We start from the raw sequence: 26,103 nt of genomic DNA on the forward strand, positions 1-26,103 counted from the left end.
CTACATCACAAATGGATTTTGTAATCGTTTTCCATATTTTATGTAGTTCACATTATTATTTTTACTACCGTTATTGCTCTTTTCGCATATGTTATCAAACAGTTATGATGTTTAAAAAAAACATTATTCTTTGGTGCGACAGAAGTGAATTGAACAACGGATTCTAAAAACAAGAATTTCTAAAACAATATATTTATGTAATACGAATCGAAAATCATATTTATTTCATAATTTTTATTAACCAAAAATATAATAACTTGGGCAGAATACTTTCCCGAATATTCTATACATACTTTTTTAAATTCTTATCTAACAAAAAAAAAAAAATATTAATGAATCTAAATTATGCAATTGATATAGATTTTAATACTTAACGACACTGTGGGGTGTACATTTATTATAAACACCACTATTTTAATGTAAACATTTATTTTCAAGTATAAGTATTCGTTGTTTTTGTAATTTATAATAGAATTAGGAATACTTTGCCAAAATAATATTGTAATACAAAGCGTGAGTATTTAAAATGTTTGGGCATCAACTACGATACTCTTGGGCTGGGTAATATATTTATTAAATAAATACGTTTTAAAACGATTTTTATATTTATCTATATTTTCTAACAATAACCGAATAAATATCCTCGCAAAATGTAAATCTGATACTTGGCGAAATAACTTAATTAATCTGAATTGTTCAGCAAATACTATTGCGGCCAATAGTCAATAGTATAAATGAGGATTGAGCTAAATAATAGAATAGTCAGAAATAATTTCGGTCTAATATTATACAATAGTAATAACTGATAAACAATTTTAAACGATTTCCACATGACCTCTGTCAAAGCATTTCTTAATACTTGCAACAAATACATATGCGTGGAAATGGTACATAAAAGCAGATAAATAAAGTTGCACTAAGTATGGCAACAGCGTCAACAATAATAATTTGGGGATCGAGGAAAGGAACAACATTTAAATCGAGCTTATCCCACACTGGTTCGATTTAATATTGTGTTGTGACGTTTGTCTTTTGACTCTGCACGACACCCCTTAGAGTAAATCGCCCAAACCCTTCCCTCCTATTGCTACCTTGTGTGCTTAAAGTTTGTATCGCAAACTAATAATATCACTGGCACAATTTACCCGGGTCGAGATTGTGGTGAGGCAACCCGAAAAGGACTTCCGGACGCGCCGGCAATTATTAACACAACACAATCCAGGGTATGATTAACTCGTGTTGTTTCTTACTCAAACCACCATGGCGTTTATAACTCTCTCTTTAAACGATAAGAATCAATGTTGAATAAGGGTTTTAGGAAGACAACGGCGTTTATTGAAAAACAACTTCATCAGGATATCCGCTAATAAGACAAGGCTGACGGATGTTTTTCGTTGTTGGTATACCTAAGCTTCCGGCGACATCCCTCATTAACCCGCTCACAATTACCAAAGAAATCAAATTCATTAACTCAAGTCTGAACGAAGTAAGTAGTTGTAAATAAAATGCTAAAATTTTATTAAGTTAAGTCAATAAATCACCCAACTTATCTATGTCATTTGATTTAAACAAAACAAGATAAAAACTTAATTTCAAGTCAATAAGTTTAAGATAACCATAACATTATTAAAACTTCATTTTAAGTAATAATAATCGCTGAATTTATTTTATGATTTTTTCTTGATATTTCCATCGAAAATCATGAACAACTTCCTACAATTATATAATAATAAAAATTATCATATAATATAAAATCAATAAATTTCATTTATTATTATTTTTTAAATGAAATATAAAACAATACAATTTAAACTATTAATTGACAACTTAAAAGTTATGTTGCATTTCTCTGATATTCTATAAAAAATAAAATAATGTTATGTATTTCATAGTGTATTATAAATACACTTTATATATTATAGTTTTCATTGAAAATCGGTGCTTGACCGAAATAAAATAACCGCAAAGATCAAAAAACATTTTTCAATGAAAATCCCTCGTGATTAAAGAGTATCTTAGATTTGGACGCTCAGCAAATATGAATAACATGTTACACGTGTAGATTGACTTCAAACTTTGAGCTTTTCAGTTTACTGAAAAAGTTTATGATGGTAAGTCAACATAAAATGTATACAGCGTGTCTAAGATCTAACTGACAATGCAACTGACTTTTGATTCAATAATTATCGTTGAAATTTTTTTTTAAATAACTTACAATTTTAACCTTAAACGCATATTATTATAATTTGTCTATAATAAGAAAAATAAAATAAATTTTTTTGTTTTTCAGAATTTTTAAATAGTAATTTTTTAGATCTATTCTTGTAAAAAAAATAGATAGGTTTAAAATAAACTTAAGAGTAGTACTTATCAAGTTACAAGCATTTAATACATTAGGTAGCGCAGGTGGGTACAGTTCGCAATGGTGTATATTTATAATTCAACCGCATTACATACCCACTCCATGTTTATCATTTAAACACTGACTCGTTAATCATTTTTGTAAGAAAAGTGCTTAAAAATGGCTATTATAAAAATTTAAAAAAAAATGTAATATTTGCGATAAAAATCACCTTCTATAAGGATGTTTTTTGTATTTAAAACTGCCATAACTTTTTTAAATATTAACAAATCAAAATAATATATTTTTATATTGAAACCTTAGGTAATTTCCTTTTGTTTGATATCATTTTTTTTTTGAAAATCTAACACATATTCTGCTCACAAAGGGGATTTAAAATAGCAACATTTTTACAAAAACTAACTTTTTCAACTTAATTTTTGAAAATGTTCCGGAAATACTGCGTCCTTTAAACATATATCAAATTAAAGCTTATTTTATGTACTATGAAATGAAAAAAAAAATTTGTCCCCACGACCTATCTTCTATGCGCAAATGGCTACCGTATTCAAAAATATGCTATTTTTCTATTAAAATTCTAGGTTTTGTATTTTATTTTATTTTAAAATATCTTATTAGGAGAATACATGGTGAAAATAGCTACCGTATTTAAAAATATGCTATTATTGTGTTAAAATTCTTGGTTTTGTATTTTATTTTATTATAAGGGGATTACACTGATTTTCATAAATATTATATCAATCTAAATGACATAGTATAAAAAATTAATCATATTTAAATTTTTTTTGTTCTTTTGAAGTCGAGAAAAATAACTTTAAAATTTGAACTAGCTAAATTTCCATTTTTATTAAGTGATGAATGAGACGTACGTTTTTTGAGACGGTAATACTTAGGTCTTTCACGACTGTGGCACTGAATTTTTTTTAAATTCTTTTTGAGTTAAAAAAAAATGTCTAACTCATTTGATTTTTATTTCATTTAGATTCAATAACTTCAATAAATATCAAGGATTCCATTACTGTCATTACTGTGAGAAGAAATTCATATTAATATTATTTTACTATGTGGTTTTTTTTTGTAAATATCATTTATTTTCTCAGCTCTAATTTGACAAATTTTTTTTTTAAATTAAACACTATCTATAGATTTGCATTGAAGCGTTTTTTTATGATAGTGATTTTAATCACTGTCAGATATCATCTATACTGGACACTACTATACCACGACCCGACTGTGCCGCCACCCCACTGTGCTGGGTTTTTTAGATCTATTCTTGCAAAAAAATTAGATAGGTTGAAAATAAACTTAAGAGTAGTACTTATCAAGTTACAAGCATTTAATACATTAGGTGGGTAGGTAGCGCGGGTGGGTACAGTTCGCACTGGTGTATATTTATAATTCAACCGCATTACATACCCACTCCATGTTTTAAAATGCTTGTGACTCAATAATTACTTGTTTTAAAATCGTATCGACTCACTAATCATTTTTGTAAGAAAAGTGCTTAAAAATAGCTATTATAAAATTTAAAAAAAAAATGTATTAATTTTTTTGATTAAAAACAAATAATAATAAATATTATTTTAAAGTAATTATAAACTCCACTCGCGTTTCATACTCAAATAATGTTTTAAAATGATTGTAACTTAGTAGTACTTGTGCCAAGTTTATTATCAACCTAGCTGAACTTTTTATAAAATGGCTATTTTAAAATTGTGAAAACATTTAAACAATTTGTTTAACAATAATTATTTAAAAAAAAAATAACAACGATTTAATAATTCATTAAAAGTTTTAAGTATTGTCAATTAGATCTAAGACATCTGTATATTAACTTTTATAAATTCCTAATCCTAAACTTATAGCTGAAGGTTATCTATATTTTAAATATTTCTTTAATAGTCGAGTGTTTGAGTATTTGGTTATTAATAACTATCCTATTAGATACATAATTTGTCTACGGGTGTCACGAAAAGAGTGAAATTTTTAACCAAGTATTCCAAGGATCGTAAAAATAAATCTAGGTACTTAAGTTTGCTGAGCCTTTGGACAATATTCGCCAATTACACGGAGTGCTTCTGTGAATACTGTTGTAGTAACGAGACAGACAGTTTTAAATTATTCGCAGGCAGTGCAATCACTGCGATTACATCAACACTGCTACTTTACCGTAGCGTCTCCCTTAAATAATATCTTAAATGGCCTGTGTGAGATTGAATAAAGAGGAGAGAAAAGATATAGACCACGAACTCACATTACGTTGTTCTTAACTAAATAAAAGCAAATGAAATACAAAGGGTTGGCCGATCTTGACGGTTTAAGTTTTCCGTCATAACTTTTTATGTACTTAGAGGTTGGGTTCCATTACACTATTACGTTTAATACAAAGCAATGAAATTTAGTAACGAATTTCATGGCATAACTACATTAATATTTTAAAAATATAGATTTTATCATTGGATTGAATGACACTTAAAGATTTTTATGAACATCACACAGTAAGAAAAAAAAAACATTGTTTGTTCTACAATTAAATTGTTTAAATAATAAAATCTGATTTAAACAGCAATTAATTGTTTTAGTATTAAGCAATTACATGTGGAGTAATAAACAATATAATAAACATGATTGATAGAATGAACACCAACTAATTATTAGTTAAAGCAACAAATATTAATATGAGTAGCATATATCTGTTTTTGCATTTCAAAATATCCATGAAACATTTGAATCTATTTTTTTAACAATTACTGTGTAGTAATTTAGTCGGGGAAATCCTAATTGCGTCCCAAATTTTTCTCATGTCTCGAATGCACCTGCAAAAAGGTATCACCTTAGTGCGTCCCGAGATTTCATAGAGTATTGTTTTCAAAGCTCGAATGCGTCCCGAAAAATAATAAATGTTTTTCACAAGTAGCTCGAATGTGTCCAGTCCATTTATGGTTACCATGGGTGCTCTGTAAGGAGGAGCTCAAAACATTCTTTTTTCAAATATTTGTTAATAATTTTTTATTTATTTTCTGTATACTGTTTTATAATATATTATAATAATAATGTATTATAATTAAACGTTTTTTTAGAAGTAAAAAGTATTAACTATTCAGAATATCAATAAAATCATCTTCGTTCCTGAAAAATTGTATAAAAACGCGTGTACTCGTCGAGCCTAACAACCAATCAAACCTTTTAATCGTGATATGCACTTGTTGATTCACATCTGTGTTATACAGTGATGTATTTTGGGGACCCATGTGGTTCAGAACCCTGACGGACATTAATTTGTAGAAGCGGGGAGTAGTGGAGTGATAAATTTCCTTATTAATCTTCGTTCCAAAAGCTCTCTGAACTCCCTTCAATACAAAATTCGCCCATAACGAGATAACTAAGTTTATTTAGTAATAATAATTGCCCCAGATAAAATCGACCTATATGATAAAAATATGGATGCAATCGAGCTAAAGGTAAAAAGTTATATGATAAAGGTAAAAATAAAACGCAGTTGAGAAACACTCATTAAATGGGAGCTACTAAATTTTAGTTAACTAAAATTTATTTCAAATGGATTTTTATAAAAAGATCATAAGTTATTGATGGAAACTATTAATAAGTATGACTATACGTTTACTGGTAAATGTTTGTACAAGGTTGTTTAATGAATCAATTTTATTAGTGTTGCCATGTGTTATTACAACAAAATAAATTGTTGAGACATTATTTAAAATAATTATTTATATTTTTAATCAAACAATGAATTCGGAAATCGAGCTATGTTATTAAATTTGAATGATGTTCATGTATACACTTCTATAATATAGAGACTATTCTAAATTATATGCATGCAAATAGACTCTATATGCATGCATATAATTTTAAATGTCATACACCTTTGCTATTTTATTAAACAGCTGGTTTCCGAACAAACAGAAGGAAATGTATGTGCATAATGAAGTCATATCGTGTTGCGCAAATACTTTAGTTTGTAGTTTTTTTATAAAGCAAAAAATGGTTTCATTTCGTATATCGTTGTTGTATTCTCGGAATAATGGGAAAGCCGATCGCCTAAGAATCCAATATACCGCCGGAAATTAAAATCGATTACTCATCCAGTCAGTAAATTCTGCACATAAACATACACATGTAAAAGTTATACATATTAAAATGCATATAAAAGTATTATAACGGCGTATAATGTTACGCCGGACTTTTATATTTCCTAGTGGACCATACATACAAACAAGGATTCCGATCCAGTCACAGATAATAATATTTTGTTTTTTCTAACAGTATAAATTTGGGTATCAAAAATATAGGTATTTTGAATTTAACCAGTAAGCGCAATCATTCGTGGTTATAATGCACATGGTTAAAGGCTCTTTATATGTATTTTTTTCGGTTAAAATTGAAAATTATATTATCAATATTGACAAAATAATAAAATTGCTTTTTTCATAAAATTTTATAAAGATTACATTAATTTAAGATGAACAGTTTAAAATAAGAAAATATATTTTTATTACTTATAAAGACCTAGATCTATCAAAATAAATTCTAGGCAAAACTTTACAAAGAAAATTTAAAACATGATATTTTCAAAAGTTTTGGGCCAAAACTCTCATTTGAGTACATAATTGTTGAATCAATAAGAGATTAAACTTACTCATAAATGTCAACAAGTATATATTATTTTGGTATTTCACATTTCCATAAGTATATTGAAAAGATCAACCCGTAATAGTAATTTATATAAAAAATTGATTTCATTTTTTCTATTATTTAAAATAATATCATCTATTCTATGAAAGTTAGCACAGTAAATGTTTTTTATAAATACAATACAAATATAATAAAACTAAGTCTTTTTAACAAGTAACAAAACAAACCACTGATGTTAAATTTTACAAAGATTAACATTCAAGTTGGGAATAACTTTTTCCTACTATTTGCCACTCCTCCCTTTCAATGCCCATTCATGGAAAGCGACCATGAAGGGAGACCGGATGAGAGCTGTAAGCAGTTATTTTTTACGACCATTAAACTACTAGCAGCACGAGTTAGGTGAACTCCAATTTGGATAATAATAAAGACGATTCATTCTCATCGGTGGGTAAAAAAACTAGAAAGTAAAATACACTAACAAAATCACGTTAGTTACAAAGAAATATTAACAACGGTTTCTCGTTCCAACTATGTCTCACCCTTATTCACATAAAACTCCCATTGTTGACAGCAGTGTGAAACATTTTTTCTTTCGTTGTAAACTTTGGCTATAGAAGTGGCGGTCACGAGATATAAAGACACCGCATTCATTTAATGACTTTTATGATAACCAAAAGGAAAGGGGAGATTGTGATTTCAGTTATGGAAATTAATGCAAGTTCAGTTATGCATTTTAAATACAGTAACATCGTTCAGGACCATATTCGTCAAACTATTTAATTATTTTAACAATGTATGAACAAAAAAATATCTTAATATTTTTATAAAATAACTAAGGATAATATTCTCATCTGAGGCGTGTGCAGCTTGTTCTATTTAATTCTAGTAGGTGATAAATAAAAATTATTTTCTGAAACCCAACCTTATAACTTTTTAACTAATGAATATTTACCTGCAAGGTAAAACGGATAAAAAGTTTCCCGTATCATGACACTACTAACATTCAAACATAGAATTCTTTTAAATATTTATCTTATCAAATTTCAACAAGTTGTTTGAGTAATATTATATTTGTATTATTGCAGAGCGTTATGATGACTTGTATTCTATTTCGAAGATATATGAATTCGTAAGATTCAAACGTTTGAATTTATCTATAAACTGCATTCATGAACATAGTTTGGTAGATAATGAGTGTTTTTTTTTTAAGGATTTTTACCAATTATAGCGAAAAATTTACCGAAAATATTGCAGTAATTTTTGTGGTTGAGAGAAGCGCATCAATCATTTTTCTTGTTAATCTTACTAGCAATAGACATTAAAAGGAAGAAAAAAACTTAAACAGATTTCTGTTGGTGAATTTTAAAGAGTATTTTTTGACTACCGGTAATGCTAAATTCTACATCATATCGTTAATCACGGAACATCAGATTAATTCTGTTAAGGGATAAAAATACACGAAAAAAAAAAGACTTACGGTGTAAAGAATATAGTCTATCACCTCAGTGATACGGGGTAATTGTGCGATGACAAGAGAGGCAACAACAGCAAAAAATATGCGAAGGGATGGAAGGTCATTTGTTTGACAAAATGTAAACGCTGGCGCACGCGACAAGGTTTCCTCTCTCCTTCTCATTTTCAGAACGTTGACCGTGTAGTATAATTAATGGTGCTAACTTCTTTTAAAAAAACTGCAATAAATAAAATAATAAAACCACTGTCGGTACTAAGGAGAGAAATAAACAAGAGATAAAATAACTTAAGACCGTTTTCAGGTGCCTTTAAAAAGCATACAACAGTCACCTGGACTGGCTTATTCTATACAGTACTCTTAAGTGTGAATGCTCAAGAATCTTTTTCAAAGTAGTTACAATGTACTAGTAATTACTAGTACTTTACATTTAAGTTAAAAATATGTAGTAGACGGCTTTATAAAGTATTTGTACGTTTAATTTATTTTTAATAATGTTAAAATATTTTATTATAGTAATTATAATCAAAGATTTAAATTATTGAAATCTTAATAAAAATGTTTAAATAATAACTGAATAAATGAAAGTTGAATGAATAAGGATATTTTATAATATTAATTTTTTTTTTTCTAATTTTCACCACAAAAATACGCAATTAAACATAATAACTTTATTATTGGTTTACGTTAAGTTTCGAAATAAAAATAAAAATTCAATAAACGATTTTATGTATTTAAAAATTATACTAGAGATAATTTGTAATAATTACTATTAAAGTAACCTGTCTTTCATAAATGATTATTTGTAAGCCCAAATGCATTTATTGAATAACTTTGTAAAGGATAGCAGAGCCTAAGCTGCAAATGCTAGTTTTATTATCTTGAATGTTTCCTTTTATTCGATTTGTATGTTATTTATTTTAAATACACAAAAAAATTAATATTAGGAAGCAAACGATTTAATAACATTTTACCAGTGAAATTGTATCAGATGTACATAATTAATTAAATTAATGTATTAATCAATATACCTCAAAAACTATTTGAAAATAGTCTATAGTGAATACTTTTAAAACAATTTTTTTATTTAATTAAAAATTTTTTTAAACGATTCTTAAATATTTATTTGAATAAATAAATAAATCTTTATTAAATTTTACCTTACAACGAAATTGTTGCAAGATCTATCAGAACAAAACTATACAATTATCATATAATCGTCCAGGAAATAAAAACTATTTAAACAAAATGATATTTTCAGAATGTTTATTTTTATAAAGCTTATTGAACTATAATATTGATGTTACTAATTAGGTAAAATGTATTTACACATTTTTATATTATCTATAGTAAATCTGAATATACAAACTGTTAGTACTGTATATTGAATGACAATAAATGTTTATTAGAATATCTGATGTTTGTTGTATGGACAAATGCGTTATCATCAGATTTTGCCTATGGGTAACTTCAAGGAGAGAATAAAAAGGCGCAAGGGTGTTTGATTAAAGATCCACCCCACAGCAGCATCACCTTAAAACAATAACATTATATGTATATATAAACTCTAATAAAGACACACCAGCAGTGTTTTTGATGCATTCCACCGCAAAACCGGACATCCGGGTGAGAATAAATATATCCATTCCGTGTATTCGTCGACGTGACATAGTGATAGTTTTTTTGCATAAGCCGCCCGACAAAAATGTCCTCACCGCATTTAATAATGTAAGTAAAATGCAATTTTTGCATACTATCTATAACGCAAAATGTGAACAGAAAGCCAAAGAGGAGATAGGTGTGAAGAAATGTGTCAATAAACGTCTGTCGACCGGAAACGATTTATAGAGAAACGTTTCTTTGGTAGTGGTGTCAGTTAAGATCATCAATCTCTCAGAGGCACTTCTTGCATGTCGATTCACTGCAACCACCGCAATGAGCTTTATAATCTCAGAAATTTAACGCTAATTCTAGATAATAGTCATACTGAATGGAATTAATAACTATGAAGTCTAGCTTTTCAATAATGTCCATTTATCTAAATTTATTAAAATATAATTATGTATATTTATACATACAATTATAATTTACAAATCAGTATTGAAAAAATTAAAAATAGCCATTTTGTAGAACAAATTTTTATAAAAAATTGGTAGCAAATTTCTTGTAGTTTTGTAGTTGAATTTCTAAAACATTTTTAAGTTTTTGATAATTCAAATTTTTTTGTTTATTTTACATGTTCATTTCACAATATCAAACAAGGTATTTGCTATTAAGAAAAGAATAGAAGAGAACGCAATATTAAGATTGTGTTTTCTTTGGTGTGAAAATATTCCCACCAAATATTGGTTATAGGTATAATTTTTTGATGAAACCATTATTACTTGAGTACCTAATTGAAAGGAAAAACGCATATAATAATATTATTATTTCCAGTAATCTTTTTTGTATTTACTTTATCGCAAGTTAAAATAAATGATAAATAATTGAAATCAAAATCATTTGTTTCTTTAAATATTTTCTGAACACAATAACAGTTAATTTAATATTTTCAATAATTTATACTGTCCACCTAATTTTTTACGAATTATTTCACCAATATTATTTTATTAAAAAACGTTATGATTTGTTATCAATGTATCGTCGAAATACTTGTTTATGATATGTCGCGTTATATTCAAATCTAAGTTATAATTATGCACTGAATAAACTATTTAATTATAATTATTTATATTATCATTTGAAAAAATAACAATTTTATAAGAGATGAATTAAAAAAGTACATCGTAACTGATAAATCAAAATGTACATATACGTTTTGATTTAACTAAAAAAGTAAATATATATATTCATATATAAATTTCAGAAATTATTTTTATATTGTAAGTAATCGAGTGGGTTATGATAAATGGATCAACTTGTATATTTTAAATAATTATTCTAAAAAGATAATATTCCTTTGAAGTTGACAACTACTATAATGATTGGGTGTTATTTTTGAAACCCATTTTCTCCTTCAATACTCATGTAAAAAATTTGTCGCCATAAATCAATCTTATTGAAATTCAATGTGCGCCTCGGTGGCCACCGAAATAGTAAAACGTTGTTAGAGAGTAACATAGTTAGGAAAAAACAGCTGACCTGGCACTATGCATGAAGCCAATACATCACTCGCTTTACCAATATAAGTAGTTTATTTTCGTTTGTTTTTTAACTTATAGCTATTGAATATTATGGCTCAACACAACTCTCGAATATATACATCCATTTACACTCTTTTGCATTTCATACACTGCATACAATATTCATAAGCCTTTCTGGGACTTGGACGAGTTTTATTGGCAACATGTAGGTATCGTTTATTATTGGCATTATTGACAGTCAAATTATGCATATCAATCGTTGTCCCTTTTACTATGAACAGATAGCTACGGAGGGATGGCTGTTAGGAGGGGTCCCCAATGTACAATTCATCAAAGGCAAAAAAGCAATTCCAGACTACATAACAGCCGTCGTGAGTGTATGATGTATCTGTTGCCTCATCTACAACTTCATCTGCCAGGGTCATTAGTCTACCGTGACCGCAAACAAAATGTACCCTTTCCACATTCTCATCGACATTACTCGTTTCCCTTACATTCACAACCGATTTCGTTAGGTTTGACCTAACGAGACCCATCTTTTTAACCATAACAACGTGATTTTTGACACTTATACATATACATATTTACTTTATTATTGGTCTGTGTTGTTAAAAGTTCGTAAATAAGTCATAAATTTACTATTTTAAATTGACTTTATAATGATATGATCATTTCTTTCTGAAATTCGTTAAGTTATAATTTTCCTAAGAAAAATGAACAAATTGTTTGCTATTTTAAAAATTAAGTCGACTTTAGTATTTTATAACTAATTATTTAAAGAATGGTTTTATTTTAATTGTTTGTATTCTTATTTTTTTTTTTACTTTAACATTCAATTAAGTTTGAATGAAACGTGAAAATCGGCATAGTAACTTTATTACAAAATTGTGATGAGACAATTACGGTGATATAACAGGTTAACAAAGGCATTTACATAAGTATTTTATAATAATGAATATTTCAAATATTTACATTAATAATTATTACAAGTAATACATTTATCAATACGAAATTAACTGTGATTTGTCAAAAATTCCAGTATAGATATATTTTGTCGAGTAGCTAAAGAATGTAAAATTATTTTATAGAATGCATTTTATTAGCTTTAAAATTATTTTTATTATGTTCTTTGGAATTCTTTGAGAATGTGGCCTTTATTTTTATACTGTGATCATCATGTATTCGCTGTTATTCCAGTAAACCCAAAAGCAAATAATAATAAAAAAATTACTAAAAAGCTCTTTTTTTTTTTTGCATTTTACCGTTTGACCGAAAATAATATTTAACATTCGTTATACGAGGATAGGGCCAAAAAAAACATTATTTAAGAAAATATAAAATATTACATGAAACGTAAATTGAAAAGCGTTTTATTTACCTGATAGACAACAAGATAATTCGGAATTTCTTTTTGACTTTACATACGCACATTTTTAGTCAGAAGTGGCAAAAAAAAAAAAAGTATTAAAATAATATTCTTCACGCCTTTTTAACACGACTAATCTTCCGAAGCCAACACTTTTTTGTAGTTAAGTAAACAAAAATAAAGATAAAACGTTGTTCATTTTAAGTAAATACTTATACTGTATAATATACATACTCTATACGCTTATAATATTTACTTTATGACGAGACCTACTAATGGCGATTGAATATTGAACAAGATAAAAACGCATTATGTATTGGAAAAAGAAGAACAAATGGTATAAAATGTCTTTTTTATGTTAAATTTGTATTCCTTAGGGACAATAACTCTCGAACGAAAAACCAAAACATGCAACGAGTGAATTGTTTCGTAATAGTTTAACTATCATAAGGCTTAATATTCTACCAGATCAATTTTAGAGTAATATAACGCATTTTAAAAAAAGGTTTAGTTGCCTACAATTAATTTGACAATGCGAATAATAATCAAATAATCAATTACAATTTTTCAAATAAATAAATTCTAACAAAACAATTGTTTGAAATTATAGTGAAAATAACTATTGCCAGTGATATAATTCGATAATGTCAAACTGTATGAAATAGTAAGGCAATTGTTTCCATCACACATGTAAAAATACAATGATTATGCAAACCAAATTTGCAATACGAGTACTTATAAAACAAATTGAAATCATCCAAAAAAGGACGATTGAGTATCTCTCCCCTTGAAACTATATGTACACTGCAAGAACTTTTTGAACCACCTGCCTTTCTCTGAATATTACAATTTTTGATTAATGGTATTGGACGAACGAATATTTCTTTGAAATGTAAATTTTGTCCAACTAAAAGGGAAATATTCACCACAACACTTGCCTCTAGGGAAATAGGTTCAAGTTTATATTGTTACCAGCTTCTACCATTAAACTCGTTAACAATGAAATGTATGACGAGATGATAATTTACACCCAAATTAGTCGACCACTGAATTGTAGTCATGCGATTAAAGTAATGATCTTGATACAGAATAGCAAAGGACAGATTAAAAAAGATTTCATGAATACTAGCGGGGCAAAATATCCTAAACGTAAAATGTTGAGACTTATATTAACAGCACTAACTTTAAACACTACGTACTCTAATTACATTTATAATACCGTTTAAGATTAGCGATTGAGTGAAAAATTATTGATTCAGATTCAACATTTTTTTAGAAAACATAATATCAATTACTTAATAAAATATTTATACAATTTTATTGATTATTATTCCAAGTAGCATGAGATTGCTCGAATAAAACAAATTGTTTGCCCGATTGAATAAAAAAACGTACAGTAAAATTTCTTACTAAGCTTAATTAATTAAATTAATTTTTATAATGCAATAACAAACTTTTAGCGTAAACGATTACAGGTGACAAAAATGTTTATAATTATGACGAAAACGTAAAGCGTGTCGTTGTAATGAGTTATTTAAATATAAAACAAACTCATTAATTCATAATTCATTAATTTATAAACTATTTTTTTTTTGTTATCATAAACCATAATACACACAAAATAATAAATTATTAAATTTTAATTTATTAATTCGTGTCCTAGGTAAGAGTTAAAACTATCGATTGAAACACTGTAATATTAATCGAACTACTCAGTATTATAAGAGATGTTATTCGTTTTTATTAATTAATAGAACAAATTGTTGTGTATTTTCACGGCAATATAAAATATTAATTAATATAAATTTGTTGTAAAAGTTTTTTTAACAAGTGTAATTTCAACAATTAGTTCATGTAAACGAATTGTATAAACATAAAAAAAACATGATACACTAATAAATTTAACTATAAATCATTCACTTTAAAATTGTAAAAATATTAAGGAATAATATAATAATAATACTGGTAGCTAGAAACATTATAATATTATTAAATTTATAAATGGAAAACATATACTTATATAGAAAGAGCACGATTTAATAGGTATTACACAATATTACTATTTTTATATGTTTTTAAATTTTATTTGTTAGATGAAACTCTTATTTCAAAACAAAAACCAATTGCTAGTGAAATGGCATCGTCAACATAGCTTTTATAATAACTTACTGTTCAACATAGTAATCCAGTGCTTCATCATTTTCAAAAAGTAGACCGAGTAAATACTCATTGTATAATGTAACATTGTATCAAATTAAATGAATAAGCGGACATTTTCGGCGCCGAGCGGACGAAGATGGCAATTTTATTATTATTTGTATTATGTATATAAAATGTGTATTTTTATGAATATACGACGGAAACTCAGAAGCAACCCATAAAAATAATTAGGAATAATTGGAACTCTTATAGTTGACCTTAACAATGCTTAATTATTTTCAGTACCAAATACGCTCTCATTATTTGCATTCTCTTTATTTTAAAGATATGATAAACGATAAATGGATTAATATCAGGCGAAAACATTGTGCTTTATCATCTAAGTAATCTATTTTTTCTCTATCAATTATATGATAAAACGTGAACACTCAATCAATTTCGATAAAAAAAATGTAAAAAAGCTTTTCAATGTCTAAAAATATTTTTGTTTATTAAATTTCCAATTATTTAATAGCTTAATGGTTAGTGAAATCGTTTAATTGCTTTTAGTGGAATTTTATAAAATTTTACCGCTAAAATCATTTACGCCGTCAGTTGTTATGATATTGAATGACTAAGAGAGATGGGTAACTTTAGCATTACACGATGCCGACGGCGTATTTCATTTAAAGCCGATTAAAGTATCTCTTATGTCTACCATAAACGTATTATAATAATAATAATAATAATGTGTACACGAATACACTACTCATCACTATTTCATACTTCATTAAACGACATTATCACTTAGCAAAATCGGATTATTTGACAGATTAATTACGAGTTTGGGATGGCGGGCGACGCGTTTAACGAGTGCGGCGATAAAACCAAGAACAACGAGCAGCGCAGTATCATAGAAGATTTTAAACGTGACTAAAGAACGGCGATTAGGTTAGGCAATTCGCGTACGTCCGAGACGTGATGGTCATAAAATCATTCGGTTTTTTTACAAGTCAGATTTTCAAAGAAAACATGTCAGGCTATAAATGTCACATAGTCTAGTAAGATAAATCTTTAATGATAATTAGACATTGTGAGCGTATTTACAGTCATTTAAATAAGTTCACCAAAGAGTATTATTATTGTACACTGTTAGAAAATAATTTTGATTTGTAACATGATTTCAATGCGAATGTACACAACGCAACAATACAAACTATTTATTGGATAGATTTTTTTCTTATTCTGCCTAATTAAATTAGTTCAGATTCAGTTTGGAGTTACCAAAAAAAAAAGAAAAAAAAACAATTTTATAAATACAAAATAAATAAACACCCCTAGACTCCCTGCCTAAAAGTATAAAGTCACCGGAAACTTTGTTGCAACCACAAAAGTGGTCGTCCTCCCATGTTGTATTTTATACTCCTACACGATATCTAACGGCCGACCATACCGATGAATATTCATGTCTATTTTGTCGTCCTACTACAGCGGTGCATATCATCAGCATCGATGTAGATCCATACTACATACATGCATTTATAATTTTGTCCATAAATCTATTTGCATTAATATTCACTGATAAAATAACCGCTCGTAGATAAAAAAAAACATTTTTAGTAAAACAGAAATAAAATGATTATCAAAGGTATTCTGTACTAAAAACTAATAATTTAAATTAGTGATCAAATAGTGTGCCAGTGTGACGCCGTGAGCAAATCATTCACAATTTGTAATTGAAGTAATACTACGCCGTTTACTGCTATTTTTTAGATAGATAATCACTCTAGAATTTTAACATCAACAACAAGGCGCTCCCTAAACGCAACAAAATTAACAAACCATAGAAATAGATGACCGAAAATTTAAAAAATTACCTTCGGTCAATATATCAAATGATAATAATGATAGTAAATAAATATGAAAAAATATTTGATATTTATTATATAACATTGTTATGAATCTTTTTTCTTTATTTCATATTCGATTTTACGAAATATTCATGCGAATTAAAAAAAGAAAATAGAAGTGGCGTTTTTTGTATAAGTATCAAACTTTTTCTTTTATTACTCTTTATGTGTTCTTTACAAATGAATCATAATCAGCCATAATACACTATTTCGACCAACAAGAACAGAATTGCAAATTAAACGAAAAATTGTCAGATTAAATTCATAGGGTTCTCAAAAAAATATATCTGATGATAGTTTACAAGTATCGTATCTATCAAGTTTTAGCTGTTTTTAAATAGAAGTTTTGTCAGATCGCATAACTTCTAGTTGATCGAATATGATACCTACACACGTGTTAAGTAATATTGTAACATATTCGACTAGCTATTTTTATAACAAAGCCGGAGTAATATTTTATGCTTTTTATTGATAGAAGTGATATAAATAAAAAAATGGTATTACTAAAAATACATGCGTATTTATAGAAAACATCATTCTATTTTTATACATCATTATGGACATGACTTTAATTATTTTCTCATAATTTCTATATTAAACAATATATAGTGCCATATTTTTCAAAGATACATTTTACTCGTACATACCACTAAATGACCAAAATTTCCAAGTATTAATTTCATTTATTATTATTAAAAAAAAAATAGTTTCAATTTTAGGAGGTTATACTTAATTAAAATAATAAAATTAGAATGATTAATATATGTTTCATTTTTCTCTACATATTAAATTCGGATATGAAAGTATTACATTTTTCACAAAGCAGCTCTTTTATCATATGATATTTAAACATTTTAGAAGATTCTAAAAAATAAACACTAAACTGCAACAATGGGTAAAATTATTCTTTAAATTAATTTAAATAACATTTAAAAATTGCCATAGTAAAAAAAGATTATTAACATAACAGACTAATAATGAAAAAGATTAACTTAGATCTATTAACTTTTTATAATTCTCTTATTCACGTTAAATTTAAATATATTTTAAATTGTTAAATTATCACAAGTAAAAAAAAAAAAAAAACTATAATTAACTCTATAATAAATTTACATATATATTATTTAGTATGGTATTTTATTCTTTCTAATAAAAAATTTCTTAGAAATTTTGACAAAGAACTATAGTAAAATAAATTATTTAATGAAATCAGTTAAATTCAACTGTTCTACTTGAAATTCCTTTTTCGTATGATTATCTGAAAATGTCCACTACTACCCAATTACTTTCAAAATATCTATTGTTTGACCTTTTTAACAAAAATTTTCCAAAATATGACGTTTGCAAATATCAGAGTTAACTAATTGTGGCCAAGAAGAAGACTGTGAATTTTGCATATTTTAACAAATATGTTTCAACTAACCTGAAGGGACAATTGCTGCTGAGGTTAATTTGGAAAACAGCCCTAAAGCCACTGTGGCCGTGCACCATAGTATTACGGCCATCCGGTGTCGTTTCATAGTGGCATGATCATCAGCAAAGTGTTTTTTGTCGATTACAACAATATCGATAAGTTTTTTTACGTGAGCTATGAAATACGACGTGAGTACACAAAATGCTGTTTAGTGCGTCGGAACGTGGACTGGCGTGTCTTATGGACAGCACGCGACTATCGTGCCGGTCTGAGAGAAGCAATGCCGCCGGCTAGCCGCGGGCGCACTTGTCGCCGCCCCGCCGCAGCCAACGGCTAAACCAATTACAGTCAGCAAGTGCGATGCGCAACCGTCGGGTGGGCGTGACGAAAAGCATCGGAGTAATATATTTTGTGGTAGTCCAGCGAAAGAATTAATCGTGAAGACAGGAGAGATAATGACGATACCCCTTCGTCCTGAACGACATTTATCCGCTACAACAGACCGCCAAAATCCAGTAGCCGGACACTGTTCATCAACGTTAAACGGTTATATTTGTCCAAAAAAATGGTTCTCACAGTTGGTAGAAAAGATTTCAGATGATCCATCAATTTCCTGTTCTACTGTTATCCCTAGCTTTGTCAAAATGAATTTCCTTTTGTTTTTATCAGCAATGACAACTATCTGCCTCAGTAGATAGACGAGTTGATTCCAAATAATTAGAATTATTAATTTTTAATTATACATACATAACTATAAATAAAAAATTTACTGAACTATTTTAAACACACGTTGTTATTCGAAGTAAATAATTTTACACTAATTACATTCGAAGCGCAGTTCACGTGTTATAAAGTCTATATTAAAAATCATTTAATTGGGTATTTGTAATTGTATAAATTATCAATAAACGAGAAACAATAAATCCAAAATAAAAATACCACACGGCTAAAAAGTTATAAAAATTGAGTTTTATTATTATTAGTAAATTCTTTATAAAACGGTAAATATTATGAACCTGTATTTTAACAAATAACAATAGAAATTATTAATTGCTTTAATAAGTATATATTTCAAGATTTTTTATGATTTATTTATTATTTTTAATTAAACAAAAATAATTGGTTTATATTCCACAAAAAAATAAAACACAAGTGTAGTACTACTCATTAGTGAACATAGTTGGAGGTTAAAAGGGTCTCTATTCCCAAAATAATCTGAGGAATCCAACCATGCCTAGTTAATTACTTCAATGTTAAAGATCTTAAGTAGTGAAATGTCCTATCAATTTTGATATTTTCGTTTGAGAAGTATCCTTTCAATTAGAACGTTTTAAATTTATTTATGTTAATTAATTTGTACTAATTTACTTAATATTAACAAATGTTCTGTAAAAAAAAAATGTTTGCAATAAAATGTCAAGAATAATTTCAATGTCATAATACAAAAAGCATTTCTAAACTAATTATTTATTATGAGAACTCTATTGGTTTATAAGATACTATATGTATACTTTTGCAGTTCGTTCCCTTTACTGTCAACGTGACAGCGGTGAGCAGTATTTTGTTGTAAGTAAGTTTGACAGCAATGGTGACTAAATAAAACCGAATAATAATACGAAGAAAAAAATTACTGTGAGAAAACTTTTTAGTACGAAGAATGTGTTGGCAATTTTATAAATACTACGTCCAACTAATAATGTATTCCATGAGTGTTCAATAGTGTCGTTCTGCTTTCCACGTCGTTATCATTGCTATATACTTTTTTCACCCGCGGCCAAAACTTTATCCTCTTTCTTCTTTGCGCGCACCAGACTTTCAACTTCAATAATACAATGTAGAATATATTTATAAATATATTCCAAACCGTCTTATTCGCACGTCTGTAGATGGGAAATATGGTCTCTGGCCAGTAGCTACGACACAAACTCCGGAAGAGAATAATAATCATTTTCCAAAGAAAAAAGTTCAACCGTCATCAAAAATAAAAACGAAATAATACAATTTCATTCAATTAACACAACAGTGCATCTTTATTTAGCTCCCAGGAAAACTTTTTTTATAAGTTTGTCACCTTTAAGTGTACCAGTAAATTTAATTTAGATAACTTTTAGTTTTAAATACTTCAGACCTGTATAAAATATAATCGAGTAATTTAGAAATGTTTCCAACATTTCAAAATTTCGATTAAACTATATCGTACAAATAATATTGTAATTACACATGAATCATTTGTCATTTGACGCACGTCTATCTAGAAAAAACAATAATTCCCAGAAAAGTTTGGCGGTGTTCGGTAAGAATAATCGACTGATGTCGTGAAATGGAAAAAAATCGGTTGGCCTTAGATTAAGACAGATCGGTAAAAGAATTATGGCCCCTAAGCCATTGCAAATCTTGGATGTCGCAATGTTGATTCGCAGCAATAACGTGAGCGTGACATTATTACACGAAGAGACCAACGAAATCGATCGTACCTAATACTCGAAAATAATTTTAAACATTTTTACTTTATATCAAGTTTTAAATAAAAATTCAAGATTCAAAAATTTAGGTTCAAAGCAAAGCAGAAAAGATATTGGTATTGTGATAGAATGTGTCTTATTTTCAGCTCTTACTGGACCGATTTTAATAATCAGTATGTCAAAAGAACTCGATTCTAATGTTGATAAACTTATCAGAATAAAAAATTTGAAAAAAAAACCCTTCATATTCATAAATGTGAAACAAATTCATTAACAATAATTAATAAAAATAATACGATTTTTGTAAAAAAAATCTGTTTTATATTTTTAATTTTATAATGCTATAACTTTTTGAAAAATATATGGATCAATACAATTTTTTTATGATAAATATTATTTATATATATTATTTATATAATATTAATATATTCATATATTACACTTATATATCATACAATTTTTAATCAGGATATAAATAAGGAAATAGGAGATCATGTAGCTTTTGGAATAATCCGCCAATTTTTAAAGTTAAACACTATCTATAGATTTACATGGAAGCGTTTTTTATGATAGTGATTTTAATCATTATACTTGACTCAACTATGCCACGTCCCCACTGTGCTGGGTTTTTTTAAATATGGTGAGACAATAAAATTATTGAGCATTTATGCTAACTTATTTTTATTTAAGTATAAACACAAAAAAAAACAATATTTCTATTAAACAATAATTATCATTAGTACACTTGAAACTCATATCAGAAAAAATATTTGGAAACATATTGGAATTTACTACGAATTTATTAAATATATTCCAAAACTACAAGTAAGAATATTTTAGTATAGATTTAATAAAAATAATATTAAGATAGTGCCGGAAAAAAATACCATGCATAATGCATACCAAGCAAAAAAACATCAGTTTTGAAAAATGTTTCTTTTAGATTCAACTAAAATACATGTCAGCTGCCTGTAGTTATGTTTAGTCATACTGTGCGTTTCACACTTGACTGCCTTATATTCTACTGATCACCCAACATATATTAGTAAAATGTGTAAAATACTGAAGTTGATAACATTGACATAAAGTAGATACATCATTCATCAACGAATCTCCATGAGAAAAGAGTATAACATACTGATTTTATAAAATTCACCAACATTTTATGAATATTTTCAACCCTACCGCATATTCATTGTTAAATTCCAAGTTTTTAAAAGGTTTAAAAAAAAACGAAGGTTATTTTTAGGGTGCAGTTTTAAAACAATACATATTTAGATAACTATATAAATTAGATATTTTAAGTAAATATATTTACTGATATAGCGATCAGTGACATTATAGTCCCTCGTGTTCTGACAATGTAACAATTTGACTATTATTATTTATTTTATCATAAAATTTTAAAAACAGTCTGGTATTCCATATTATATATAATATTTTGTAATATTTTATAAATTATTATTTATATTATTATTTTATAATAATTATCTTCTTTACTTTATCTGACGAGTAAAAAAATTTACTATTCCATTATTTATTTTTTCAAAAATATACTAAAAATAATTCTTACTCGAACATATATAGAATATATAATACTTTTCTAGGGTAAAAAAGCACACTTTTTTCCTATCACATATAACTTGCAGTATATAGTAGTTATCAGTATATACAGTCATACAGTATATATATATAGAAAAACTATTAATAATTAAAAATTAAGTATGAATATAAAGATCTAAGCTTAATGAGTTATTAACCGAAAAAATTGAAAAATAAAAATGTACTCTTGATTGATAAAATTCCACAAGCAAATTAATAAACAAAAACTGTTTTACAATATTTTTCTACTTGAAATAACACAATAATTGCAAAATTTATTGAGTTTAGTAATTTTATTATTTAATAGCACCATATTTAATTATAATGAGTGAAAAAAGAGTTCTTAATACTTTTTTTCTCAAAAAATAATTTTTTTTAATAAATAAAATAATTACAAAAAAATATTAGATTAATAATTATATTTAATAAAATAATAGAGAAATTTCATTTATTTAAAAATAAGTATAAAATTTATTCCTTAAAGCAACGTTAGAATTTTATCCAAAATTAAAATTTTTACATTAAATTATATAACAAACATTGTTTGCAATAATAAAATTGTCATTACTCAATACTGATTAATAAAAATATTATATAGCTAATCAAAAATTTCATGTCAAACATTTTTTTATAAACCTAAAATAGTATTCATAAAGAGTTAAGTATATCATGAAAGTAAGAAAAATGTTTATAATTTATATAACATATTCAATTTTAGCTTGAGATTTCGCAAAGAATTCAAAAACATGAACAAATAGTCCAAAATTTGATATTCGTAAACTATAAAAGTAAATTATTTATTTAAATATTGAAATCTTAGCACAGTCTACTATAAAACTAATATAATCAATACAAACCTAACCGAGAACCTAAGCGGAACCTTTAATTATTTGTTTTGGGGAACCGGAACCCAACCAAATCCGGTTCTTTTAAAAATTCATAAAATTAGTGGTTTTTATTGGTAAACTGTCTATTAAAATGTTTTTAAAACTTCTTTTTTGCTTATATATACTATAAAAATGTAATCATAAAATGTGAAAGTTTATTAACTTTTTAGGTAATTTTTTGATGATGGCATCATTTTTAAGACCATTCCTTGGCTATTTAATTAAATAATCAAAGATTAATGTATAAATTGATATTTATGGTATCTACTCTAAATAATAATAATAAAGCTTCGCGGAAGTGTACTTAATAAATTTCCAATTTTTCAAGACATATATTCGTTTATATATATATATATATACAGAGAGAGAGAGAGAGAGAGAGAGAGAGAGAGAGAGAGAGATGTTATTTAATAAATAATATATAAGTTGTTTAGTAAGTAAGGAAAGGAATTTATATTTTTGTCATTGTATGTAACAATTAATCTGTTTCCTTACTTTTCAGGAAAGCAAAATAAAAAAAATTATTTTTTTAATATAATATATGGTACACAACGTTCACTTAAAAAATATTTTTTATATGAGTTGAAATAAAAACGAAATTGAAAAATCCCAATTTTGGTTGATAAGATATTTTAAATCTGCACCCTTATTAAAAATACAGTAAAATAAAAGTTGTTATTTTATGCACTAAAAATATAAAAAAACACTTTTAATTGGCCATATATTGAAAATATTTTTTAATGTCCCTTTTTTTATATTGATAAATATATACACAATTTTTGAATAATCCTTAGGATATTTGTAAGAAATAATTCTCCCTCAAACTATTTTCCATATACATGTATGTAAGTCCATTTGTACCTGTTTTACATAAAAATGTGTACTAACTTATAGTTTTAGATCAATTATAGGATCAAAAAACTGTAAAATAACAGAAATTCCTACGAGTAAACAAAATATTAATAGTTAGTAATAATTTACCTAAGATTATTACTAATTGGGCTAAACATTGGCATTTAATTAATCTAAGTATTTGAAAGTATAAATCAATACTAAAATATTTTACTTTGCAAATAACTGCAAAAATTTTATTACTACAAACTCAAACTTAAATATAGAGACTGTTAAGTAAGTAAGAAACAGTGGAAACAAATCAATTATTACAACCAATGAGAATAATAGAAACTCGTTTCCTTACTTACTAGATACAGTGTATACAGATTTGGGCATATTAAAAAAAAATGATTGGAAACACCAAAATTATTTTTAATTGAATTCAAAAACAACCGCAATTAAATGGAGAGAATAAGTATTTTTTTTTAGTTGAACATATAAACTTGCTCATTTTTGCAATATTCTTTAGCTAATGTTTTTATACAGTATGATTTATTAAGAATCCAATTGGATCATCCAATTTTTTCGTTAAGTAATATATTTTTTTAATGTACAGATAAATGTATATGAAGGAATTTCATGTACAGTTTGATTTATTTAAAGAACTATAGTAAATATTAAATTTATTGTAAAAAAAACTTATTCTAAGAATAGGTTTTAGAACGACTTTTGGAAATTGAATTTTATTATTTTTAACTGCTTATGGAAAATAGTTTACCCAACCGAACCAATCAACTATTATGTATTAAATAAATATTGACTAATTGACAACCAGTTTTATAATACTACTTTTTGAGTTTCTTTATTTTTCAAAATGATTATGAACCATTCAAAATTTTATTTAGTCAATTATCTATATATATATATATAATTATAGGTTCCCGTTTAACATTCAAAAGTCATTCTAAAAACTGAGAACAAGAATAAGACCTTAGAATATGTTCTTTTATAATAAATTTGATATTTATCATATTTTTTAATATATATATATTCACCATGTTTACAAAGAAATTAGGGATTAGTGCTCTCAATAATCATACTATATTCAATTAATTTTATGTAACTGTCGTAACTCAAGAAAAGGATATAATATGATGAAAGGGAATGTTATAGGAGTATCGCAAAATAAGAACTATCCCTTTTCTCGGGGTGTGTTGTTCGAGGGTCACTTGCTATCTTAAGTACGTGCACAATAAATTAGAATGTTCTTACCTTAATCATATAATCCTCATTAATACAATAATTTACTCGTGGAACAATAAATAAAACATGAATTAGAATAACTAATTTGTATATAATATCTTCGACTATTTTATTATTAAAAACACATGATACGGTAATAATAAAGGAAAACAAACAAAACCAAAAAAATGCAAAACTGGTTTAAAAGGCGAAAGAGAGCCGGACGATGATCGCGACGTGTTCGTATGTCGGTTAGATCGAAACAGGCCGTGTCAGACGAGCCCATCGAGTCCTTTGGTGCCCTTCCAAAGTCCCCTTCCAGACACGTACATGACCATCGGCCTTACATTTATTTAGATTCTTTGTTGCTATTTTGCTGACATTGTAGAAGGATTTTGTAAAACTACGGGGTTGTACATGTTGGGAAGGAACGGATGTGTGTGCATGGCGTAATTGTGTGAGTTGTGTGTGTATCTGCAGTCAGTGATAGAAAGTGTTGATTGTGTTTTGTAATTTATTGGTGTGTGGGTAGAAGATGAAAGAATAACAGAAAAACATTTTGTTCGGTTGTGTGAAGGGCCTATTACAACATAACTGTTAATAAGGCATACATTT

At 27.0% G+C, this 26,103-nt stretch overlaps 1 protein-coding gene and 1 long non-coding RNA gene across 7 annotated transcripts in view; one reads left to right on the plus strand and one right to left on the minus strand.

The window, feature by feature from the left end:
* LOC126905172 (neurotrimin-like) overlaps nt 1–25,630 on the minus strand; it is a 55,975-nt gene extending 30,345 nt beyond the window's left edge. For 4 of the 5 annotated variants that reach the window (XM_050684644.1, XM_050684643.1, XM_050684642.1 and 1 more), the window contains exon 1: nt 18,471–18,722. In XM_050684644.1, the coding sequence (XP_050540601.1) occupies nt 18,471–18,567 (97 nt within the window). In that variant the 5' untranslated portion in view covers nt 18,568–18,722. Of the gene's footprint in view, nt 1–18,470; nt 18,723–25,518 lie in introns of those variants that run through there. The other variant, XM_050684645.1, reaches the window with a different exon arrangement.
* LOC126905176 (uncharacterized) lies at nt 357–9,043 on the plus strand. Of its 2 annotated transcripts, none has more exons than XR_007703888.1 (3): nt 357–1,486; nt 1,923–2,111; nt 8,104–9,043. It is a non-coding gene; the product is annotated as an uncharacterized LOC126905176 (long non-coding RNA). The 2 variants fall into 2 exon arrangements; XR_007703889.1 differs by lacking the exon at nt 8,104–9,043 and adding an exon at nt 3,345–3,517.
* Nucleotides 25,631–26,103: the final 473 nt, after the last annotated feature.

Source organism: Daktulosphaira vitifoliae, unplaced genomic scaffold (assembly GCF_025091365.1).
Source record: "Daktulosphaira vitifoliae isolate Bord-2020 unplaced genomic scaffold, ASM2509136v1 Scaffold_4, whole genome shotgun sequence".
NCBI lineage: Eukaryota > Metazoa > Arthropoda > Insecta > Hemiptera > Phylloxeridae > Daktulosphaira > Daktulosphaira vitifoliae.